The 10465-nt window shown below is 30.9% G+C and overlaps 1 protein-coding gene and 1 long non-coding RNA gene across 2 annotated transcripts; both read left to right on the top strand.

Annotated features, from left to right (window-relative positions):
- The first annotated feature begins 3930 nt into the window (after positions 1-3930).
- Positions 3931-4998, top strand: LOC129921380 (28S ribosomal protein S2, mitochondrial). The gene is made up of 3 exons (XM_056003186.1): positions 3931-4048; positions 4109-4213; positions 4292-4998. The coding sequence occupies exons 1-3, from the start codon at positions 4027-4029 to the stop codon at positions 4939-4941; spliced, it is 777 nt and encodes a 258-aa protein (XP_055859161.1). The 5' UTR covers positions 3931-4026; the 3' UTR covers positions 4942-4998.
- Positions 4999-5829: 831 nt separating this feature from the next.
- LOC129916348 (uncharacterized) lies at positions 5830-6331 on the top strand. The gene is made up of 3 exons (XR_008772445.1): positions 5830-5960; positions 6016-6156; positions 6215-6331. It is a non-coding gene; the product is annotated as an uncharacterized LOC129916348 (long non-coding RNA).
- Positions 6332-10465: the final 4134 nt, after the last annotated feature.

Here is a 10465-nt window from a genome sequence, read left to right on the forward strand (position 1 = left end):
TATTCCCTTCTTAAGTGGCCACTGCTGAAGTAGGTGTTGATTTTTTTGATTTTGAGGATTTCAACCCTCGTTCACTCACAAATTTCAAATTTTGATACTATATATATATACAACACTTCTAATTTCGTGAGTTACTTTACTTTAAATACGGTTCGCGTACTGATAAAATTGTTCTAACACTTTTCTTTTGTTAAAGCGACGCGGTGAGCAAAAATATAGCGAATTATCAGAAACACTACTTATTAAACAAAAAATCTTATTTTAAAAATTAAAAAAAAAATATAAAAAAAATTAAAAAAAAATTATTTTTGAATTGGTTCGGCTCGGGATTTGAACGTCGAACCCTCCCAGCTCGTTCGCATATATCGGAGCGTAAGACCTCTGAGCTATGTACTTGCTGAAGAATCGGTGGACTATTTTTAGTCGACAGGTATTATGTTTCGGTCGGTTTAAATTTAGTTGATTTCAACTTATGTATTTCCTTGTTATGTCACTGCCTAATTTTCCTGCTCGCCTGGTATTATTAGGGATATTCGGTGAGACTTTTCCGGGTTTTTCCGGAAACAATTTTCCTAATGGAAATTTCTTGTCTAGCACCGGAGTAGAATAGATGACGGCTCTTATATTCAAGAACCGCCTATAATTTAAAAAAATTTATTAATTAAACAAAAAAATCAAAAACTAAGGGTCAATTAATTTACCTTAAAACTTGAGTTCACAACTTATATATCAAAAGGATAGTTTAACTATCTTGCAATCTTAATTGTCTTAAATTTCTTTAAATTTCTTTTCACACACGAGAAGTACCACTTTTGTGTTTTCGTGATGACGGTAATTTGTCGAATGTTTTTTCCTACCGTAAGATAGCGTTCAAAAATTTTTATAATAAAAGAAAGCTTCTTTTACCGATATTATTGGACATTCTCTTTGGGCATTTGTAGCAACAGTTGTTGCCTCAACTTCACTTACAGCAACATGGTTGCACAATTTATTGCTACATTGTTGCACTATCGAGTACAACATTGTTGCACTATCAAGTACAACATGGTTGCAGTAGCGACTACAACATGAATCTATCGATTCTTTTAAAACAAAGTGCCTTCTTATTTATATTAGATACAATTTTTAAGATACAATAACTAAAGCGGTTACAAATTGTCGTCAGAAAATTTGTTCTCTGTAAAACCACAGCATACGGCCAAAATAATAACCTTCTACTTCATTTTCACTCAGATCTTAATAATAACTGCAATTTCCCTTTGATTCTGATTAAAATAAATCTATATTACCGAATAAAATAAACAAAATTATTGATCAAAGGAATCTCTGGTTTTATTTTGCAGAAATTGTTTTGGTTTCAGCTTGACGTTCGTGTAAAAATTGTTGTCAAATGACACACATACAATCTGTTTTCATGTTCCTTTTTAACACCAAAAATTCGATTTTTTTGAGGCGATTCAAAAAATTTAAAGGAATTCGACATCAGATTCATTTTTTTGTCATTTTTTTGAATCTCAAGACGCAAATAGATCATGAAATCTGAGATTTTGCCACTATTTCCCCTCTTCACCCCCCCTTTCAGCTGTCAGATTCACAAATCTCATTCTGAATCTCGTCAATAGAAAACGACAGTTGTCAGATTCACAAATCTCATTCTGAATCTCGTCAATAGAAAACGACATAAATTATAGCTGACATTCAATATACTCTAAGGGCCAGTTGTACAAATCTTTAATCCGTGGATCAGCAGCTTTTATCTTCTGAATTCGGTAATAAGGCTCAGGCTTAGCACCGGTTCAAGGTTCAAATGTGTAAAAATAGCCACATTCATAACCGGAGCTAATCCGCCGAAATCGGCGGGTTAAGTTCCTGGACCAAGGCTGATACCCACGTTTGTACAACTGGCACTAAAGAATTTAGCCGAACTAAAATTTTAGCTGACATTTTTTTTCTGGAAAACCTCAAAAGTCACAAAAACCTCAAAAGGTGATCATAACTATATTTTGTAAGGATTTATTTCTCACTTCTTTATAGCAAAAGTCCAATTTGTGACCTCCTTCAGAGGAGATCACAAATTCGAAAGTTTTTGAGATGCGAAAACCTCACAACATTTTTTTTACTGACTTAAGCCTTAACTACATTGGCTCAAAAAGTGAAAAAGTAAAAAAGTGAACATTTTCAAACGCATTTTTGAATAGCTTTTCGGCCTGAAAAATTAAAACAAATAATGCAGAAAGCTTATTTTTATGGTCTAATAAATAATTTGTATGCTCTTTTTCACAAAACAATTGCGCTAACCAGAAAAAAAATATTTTCACTTTTGTACATTTTCAAAAAGTGGTGTATGTAGTTAAGCCTTTAAGCCTAAAACGCTGCTGTAACGAAAAGAAATTTTCCATACAAAAATAGCACAATGAAATCTTAAACGAAATTTAATTTTTTTTTGTTTTTGTTTTAAAACTTGTTTTCTGGTGTTTTTCTTGTGTTTTTTGTTTATAATTTTATCAGGGGTATTTATGAAACCAGGTGAACCTGGGAAATGGTAAATGTGGTAAACGCATACTATTTTTTAATGTAAAAAAAAAAAAAAAAAAAAAATACAAAACTTGGTTATTTATGTAAAGCATCTATAAGTTAATTTACCGAAGCTTATCCGAACATTAAGCTTTCTTCAGTTAAGTTCATTTAATAGCCTGTTTTCACTACAGCTATTTATGTTAAGTTATTTATGTAAAGCATCTATAAGTTAATTTACCGAAGCTTATCCGAACATTAAGCTTTCTTCAGTTAAGTTCATTTAATAGCCTGTTTTCAGCAATTAATAGCCTGTTTAGCACTGGTTTCAATTAAATTTTTTTTTCTATACGACATTCGAAATGAGATAATTTGCGAAATAATCTAATTTGGACTGTAGCGAAAATAGGCTATAAAAGAATTTAAACACTTATAAGAAGTTTTTTTTACAAGTTCGAACACCTAAGTCAACTATTACATGAAGCCTCAAGAGGCTTGACTCTTTTTTCGAATTTTCTTTTGATAATCATTCTGTGAGGCGCGTACTATTACACGATGCCTCTTGAGTCAAAGACTCAAATTTGACATTTCTCTTTTGATTTAAGTATTGTTGTTGTTGTATTCCACCAAGAAGCAAAATGAAATCAAAGGGAATGTTGAAAAAAGAAAGAGTGGAAAAAGAAACGTCAAAAAAGAGTCTCAGAATTTTGGCCCACGACTCTCCGGTCGAATAATTTTTTGTTTTATCTTCTTTCTCTTTTGCACTCATTAGTTTTGAAAAGAGGCGCGCCTCTTGAGGCTTCATGTAATAGCTGACTAAGCAATTAAATTTTGAAGCAAACTCTATAAAAGTTTTTACCTTCGAGATTTAAATTTACAGAAGCTTTATGCGTTAGTTGGGAACTGTGCATTAATTTAGTTTATGTCCATAACAGTAATGGAAAAATTTCTAAGAAAAGTAAGAGAAAAAAACCGTGGTTATCATTTTTTTGTCTCATTTAACTTCAACAGATCCAGTAATTTCTTTATTCTGATTAGGGTCAGTTTTAAAAATATTTAATCCGTGGTTCAGCAACTTTTATGTTCTAAAATCGGTACTAATGCTGAGGTTAGCACTGGTTTGAGATCCATATAATGTATGTTAAAATAGCCAAATCCATGCTCGAACTAATATTGAACCACAGCTAATCCACCCAAATCGGCAAATTGAAATATCTGAACCACATTTGTACAACTGGCACTAAGCTTAATATTGCATGAGATGTTTACCCTCTCCAAAATGTTATCTTTGTAGATCCAAATAGTGAAAAAAAAAAAGAATTTTGTTTTCAAATCGCCCAAAAATTATAGTGGGATTTTTTTCTCTTTAAATGTAACGTGTTCTTTAATATTTAAAAACTCCCAAACCATAGCTAACATCCCTGCATTGAATGTCAGCTGTCATTAAAACTGTCAAAATATTGTAGTGTGCCGTAAAGTATTGGGTTAAATTTTCATGATCTTCTAAAAAAGATGCTAAATTCAATTAAAAAAGGTAAAATCCTAAATTTTAAAAAACAATTAATTATTATAAAATGTTTATTTATGTTTCAAGTACAAAAATTATGTGCCATAAGGCCACTACAAAGCCTGACACGATGGCAACAAACCATGGCACAAGAAGCAATCAAAACTGAACCCGAAGACATTTCCGAATTCGGTGAGTTTTACATAATTCCACATAAAGTTTGTTTTGTTTTCTATTTCTCAATTTTGTATATTTCAATTTCTTCAAAAGAAAAACGTGCATTACAAAATCCCGATTATTTCCAAGTCCACAACTTGTTCACCATTCGTGATTTATTTAATGCTCGAGTGCATTACGGCCACAAGGAAGGATCATTGGATGAACGAATGCTTCCCTATGTGTATGGCAGTCGCTTAGGTCACATCATATTTGATTTAGACAAAACCGCTCAACATTTACGTGATGCACTCAATGTAACAGCGCATATTGCCTTTAGAGATGGCATAATTCTGTTTCTGAATCGTAATGCGCTGAATGCCCATTTGGTGGAGAAAAAAGCCATGGAAGCTGGAGAATTCTCACACACACGATTCTGGCGTGGTGGTATTTTCACCAATGCCAATGTTCAATTTGGAGCTGTCACGAGGTTACCAGATCTTTGTATTTTCCTTAATACACAGAATAATGTGTTGCATCAACATGTTGCTGTAAGGGATTCAGCTAAAATGGCCATACCGACTATTGGTATTGTTGATTCAAATTGTAATCCCAGTCTTATAACTTATCCTGTGCCAGGGAATGATGATTCACCGGCAGCAATTGAATTGTATTGTAATCTATTTAAAGCTGCCATTCTTCGTGGCAAACAGAAGAGGAAAGAGTTGCTGGGAGAAACTATTCCACAAGCCACAAAAACGTAAAATTAAATTTGAATTGATGTTAAAAATAAAATAAATATAAAGTGTTTTAAAAAGATATATTATTCCTTTTCTATTTTCATGTGATATTCTAGAATGTAGATCATAATACAATTTGATGGTAGGTATTTTATGTATCTGAATTTTTAAAAGTCAAAAATGAGTTTTTTTTAAATGGTCCCATTGAAAATTTAAAAAAAATAGCAAAGAACAAAAATGGGCTCATAAAGCACACATTTTGAATTTTCTTTTAAGTTAATTTATGGATTTCTTCTGCTTAAAAAAGCCTCCATTGGTTGTTTCTCATTGCAAGGTACTTTTTAGTTAAATAGTTGTTAAATAAATAAATCGAGAAATGGGGGTTATTTTATTTATAACAAATTTAAACCACTTTGTGCTTTGTGAGCTGATTGGAATTCCGAAGTCAAAATTTCACTGGAAAGTCACCTTTTTTCAAATATTAGAATGTTAACAGGTCCAAAAGGCGTTTTTTTGGGTACTTTTAACGTCGAGTTACATCACCATTAATTTTGTTTCCAAAACCCCAAACGCCATATGAATTTAAATGAAATGCGCGACTCGGTCGCACGAACTTGAACATAAAAATCGTTTTTCAAAATAATAAAACAACATCTGATATCAAATTGCCCTAAAAAACAAGTGCCTATGCAATTTCATTTGTTTTATTAAGATGCAAAATCGTTAGATCCGTTTTTTTTTTAAACTAATTTTTTATAAATGATTTTTTGAAAAAAAAATATTTTAAAACAAAATTGGTATTGTAGAAATCACTAATCAACATCTAAAACCAAAACTTCAAAAAAAATCAATGCTCCGTTTTCGAAAATTTGATTTTTCAATTTTTTTTTTTAAATCAAAAAATTAATTTTTTCAAAATTTTGTTTTTGGCTTTTATTAAAATTATATAAATGCTTTTTTGTAAAAAGTATCGTTGAAATCGAATTAGTAGTTTCGGAGCAAATCGGATTGAAGAAAAAAAAAAACCGTTCAATGGCCTGCAGGTAGGTACGTTACCTACCGTTAATGATATTCAAAAAAAAAAATTCTTAAAAGTAGACCATGTCTTAAAACTTACATTGGAATTTTTTAACAATATCGTTGGAGCCATTTTTGAACAAATTCAACTTTACTAACATCGATAAATGATAGGTACCGTTATTTTTGGTCAAAAAAAAAATAATTCCAAAAAACCCTCTGGTAAGTCGTCAAAAAACGCTACATAGAAAGATTGATGTTAATCGGTCCATCTGTTTAGGCTGTAGCTTTGTATACAGACGGACTTCCGGGACCCACTTTTTTGGCATTCTCTATCATCGTGATGTCATGAAAAATGTTATCTGAACTTTTTTTTTGTACGAATGCATAACTTAATATATACAGTTGTGTTCAAAATAATAGTAGTGCCTGCAACAAAATAACATTTGTTATATTTACGGTGCTTCTATGGATAAAAATTTAATTTCTTTGATGTCAAAGTTTGTAACGGTCAATTACTAATAAATGTATCGTAATTTTAAAATGAAAAAGAAGGTGCCAAATAATTTTTCATTGATTTTTGGTTGTTCCTTCGAATTTGACCTGTTCAAAATAATAGTAGTTAAAGTTATTTTTTAAGAATTTAAAAGCGGTTTATAACTTAGAATATTTATTTTTGGTTTAAAAATAAGTACTCATATAATTTAAATAATTTTTCAACAAAAAACGATTTGTTTCTGTTTTAAACTATTTAAATTTCGAAGAGCAAAACACTGCAGCTCGGATAACGGAAACTTATACGAAAGCTGCTTGAAGAAGGGAAAACCCACTTGGAAATTCAAGTTTATATTAGGATGCTCCCCTACAATGGTAGCCAATGCAATAAAGTCAACGAAAGACCCGAAACGCGCGGTTGAAAAAGAAAAAAAACCGCCGTACATGACAGGCGTATTGTCCAGACGAGCAAAGTTGAGCCTTCTGCATCGTTGTTTCACATCCAGAAGGCTTTAAGCCTGGATTGCAGTGCAGTGAACATTCGGAGGCGAATGTTAGACACTAATTTGTACGCTTGAAGTCCACGAAAAGTTCAGCGAAACATGTTAAAAAGCGTATCCAGTTTGTAAAAGACCACATAAACTGGCCAGCGAAGTAATGGCGTAACATATTATTTACTGATGAGAGCAAATTTGTCCTCTTTGGTGGTACTGCATCTCCACAATACGTTCGGCGTCCACCCAATACGTAATATGTTCCAAAGTATACGACGGAAACGGTTAAACATGGAGGGTCGAAAATTTTAGTATTTTAACATATTTCTTTGTTAACAGCGGTACTTTTCGTGGACTTCAAGCGTACAAATTAGTGTCTAACATTCGCCTCCGAATGTTCACTGCACTGCAATCCAGGCTTAAAGCCTTCTGGATGTGAAACAACGATGCAGAAGGCTCAACTTTGCTCGTCTGGACAATACGCCTGTCATGTACGGCGGTTTTTTTTCTTTTTCAACCGCGCGTTTCGGGTCTTTCGTTGACTTTATTGCATTGGCTACCATTGTAGGGGAGCATCCTAATATAAACTTGAATTTCCAAGTGGGTTTTCCCTTCTTCAAGCAGCTTTCGTATAAGTTTCCGTTATCCGAGCTGCAGTGTTTTGCTCTTCGAAATTTAAATAGTTTAAAACAGAAACAAATCGTTTTTTGTTGAAAAATTATTTAAATTATATGAGTACTTATTTTTAAACCAAAAATAAATATTCTAAGTTATAAACCGCTTTTAAATTCTTAAAAAATAACTTTAACTACTATTATTTTGAACAGGTCAAATTCGAAGGAACAACCAAAAATCAATGAAAAATTATTTGGCACCTTCTTTTTCATTTTAAAATTACGATACATTTATTAGTAATTGACCGTTACAAACTTTGACATCAAAGAAATTAAATTTTTAACCATAGAAGCACCGTAAATATAACAAATGTTATTTTGTTGCAGGCACTACTATTATTTTGAACACAGCTGTACCTATATCGCAAGTAAAAAAGCAATATAACGGAAAAATATATTATGTATTTTTGATTAAACATTAAAAAGAACTTCATTAAAAACCTTATAGCTTCATTGAGATCTTATAGCGAACATAGTACTGAGTACAGCTCGGATACTGGACGTGATAGGATATATCTGTAAACTGTTTTGAATTCAACACACTAAATACAATTCAAATCACGTAACAAAGTTCTTGCTCTCAAATTTTTTTTTTGTTTTTGCCGACCAGTGTTATTAGTTATTCAAAATCACAAAAACTGTGACCGACTGAAAAAGAATATTTCTCATTTTAATAAAAAGCCATTTTTGTTTAAGTGTATCAAAAATTACTTCTTTGTTTTATTTATTATCATGCTAAATCAATTTTAAAAACTAACTTTCGAGTGTATACATTTTTTTTATTTTTCAAAGGCACTCAATCTGGACCTAGCCTTGCAATTTAAATATTTAAATTTTAAACCGTTACTTGATTATTTTTGTATTATATAAGATTTATAAATTATTAATTATTATATATAATTATTAAAATATTATTATTGAATACACAAGTATAAAACAAAACAAAAGAAACAAAATAATAAAATAAAAATAATAAATTGGAAAGTATTTAAATTTTGTTTTTTTTTTTTTTTTTTTTGTTTCTTATATACAATATAAGAGAATTCTCTATATAGAATAGAAATTTATAAATTATTATTATTATAAAATAATTGTTTTTTTAACTTTTTTTTGTTAAGTATTTTATTTTTATTTAAAATAATGAAATTTTAAATGTTAAATTTAGTTTTGTTTTTGTTGTTTGTTTAATTTCTTTAGAAGACTAGATAATTTTTCGATATATGCATGCTTTGCTTTTGATTTCAAATAAATTAAATAAATTATAAAAGGAAATACAAAATTATAATAAAATTAAAAACAAAATATATTAATAATATGTTAAAAACAAAAATTATAAAAAGGATTATACAAATTTTAGACCTCTCTAAGGGCAGTTAATGTGCTTTTAATTTATCAAATTCTTTATTAAGGAAGGAAAAAGACATCAAATACATACAGTTAAAATAAAGATTCAATAAAATTGAAAATATTTTTCTTTCGGGATTAAAACCTCAAAAGTGAAAATAAAGTAATTTTTTTTTTGCTTCGAATTATATCACAGGGCTTAATGCAAATAAAGTTCTCCTAAGGGGCAGCATAAAAGGCTTACAAATCACTGTTATTTATTAACATTTTTGTAAAACATTGTTTTCGATGATTTAGAATAACTGAACGGTCCAGGGGAAAAACGGCACCTTGTAAATATTTGGATTCTCGTCAGGTAGATCAATCACTTTATCAAATAACCACACTATTTGTAGACGAACGAATTTCAAATCGAGTCCGAAAAAAACTGATCCGGATGTGTCGAATGACATTGCAATATGCCACTGGGAAATAGCTCGTCCAAAATATGCAAATCATGTAGAACTTTGGCAAAGAGTTGCGCTATTATTTTTTTCTCCAATCTTGTTCAATTGCAGAGAATGTAGATGCAATTCAAGAACAGACTAAAATTGTTCATCTTGTAGTAAATGAGAGTACACCGTCCGTCGACATACGCTTCAAAAACGGAAATTCTTCAAAAAGGTAGTACCATTACCAAAAGAAATTCATAGAACAAAAAAGACTTCCGGAAAAGACAAGATGAAAGGAGTCGTTTTGGATTCTGTGATGCTAAATGGGATTTAGTGCCTCAAAATAAACGGCTGTTAATTCGTTTAAATTTTACTAACCAATAGTAGCCTTCTGGAATATACCAAAAACTCACAGGGCCTAAAGCCGTCTATGTGCCAGGCTGCTGTTTTAAGCTTTGGTTCTTATTCAGACCAGCAGAGCCGAATCGACTTCTTCCAGCAGAATACTCAATGTACAAGCCTCTTACTCAAAAAAGGTTTCTCTAAATACCACTTGCTCATGTCCTGAATGCCTTTACTTTATCTTAGAGCCATGAGTTTTATTTAGGAAAATTAACATCTTCGCAAGTTACATACATATTTTACTATGAAAATTTCTAAATCACAGTACTTTCTAAATCACAGTACGTATTCACATGACAGTAATAATTCTTTTATATTTTGGCCTTTCTAGGAATTGTTTAATTTTAATGTGTGAAGTTTTTTTCCCTGGATATTCACCTGTTGTTTAATATTTTGTTTTTCTTTTTTTAAATTATGAAATGACTAAAACTGGAAAATGCTTAACTCGAAAAAATTGATTTTGGAATGCCGAGAAAAATTATATGTATATCAACGTATTTGCCTATGCCATACTGTGATATAATTCTCAACTTAAGGGTCTTGTAGATCAAACGAACTAGAAGTGAATTCTTGGAAAAAAATAAAAAGTGCAATCAAAAGACTTGAAAAAATGGTCTCAAAACAAAACACACAAAATTGGGTGCCATTACATCACGTTAAATCGGAACAATGTTTGCAGTCCCTTTAATAT

Source organism: Episyrphus balteatus, chromosome 1 (assembly GCF_945859705.1).
Source record: "Episyrphus balteatus chromosome 1, idEpiBalt1.1, whole genome shotgun sequence".
Classification (NCBI taxonomy): domain Eukaryota; kingdom Metazoa; phylum Arthropoda; class Insecta; order Diptera; family Syrphidae; genus Episyrphus; species Episyrphus balteatus.

Bases quoted from the DNA above. Each gene is read 5' to 3' on its own strand.
- LOC129921380 (XM_056003186.1), top strand. From the start codon at position 4,027: ATGCTAAATTCAATTAAAAAAG. The intron at 4,049-4,108 runs GTAAAATCCTAA...TTATGTTTCAAG, and splicing joins GCTAAATTCAATTAAAAAAG to TACAAAAATTATGTGCCATA. The intron at 4,214-4,291 runs GTGAGTTTTACA...TTTCTTCAAAAG, and splicing joins CGAAGACATTTCCGAATTCG to AAAAACGTGCATTACAAAAT.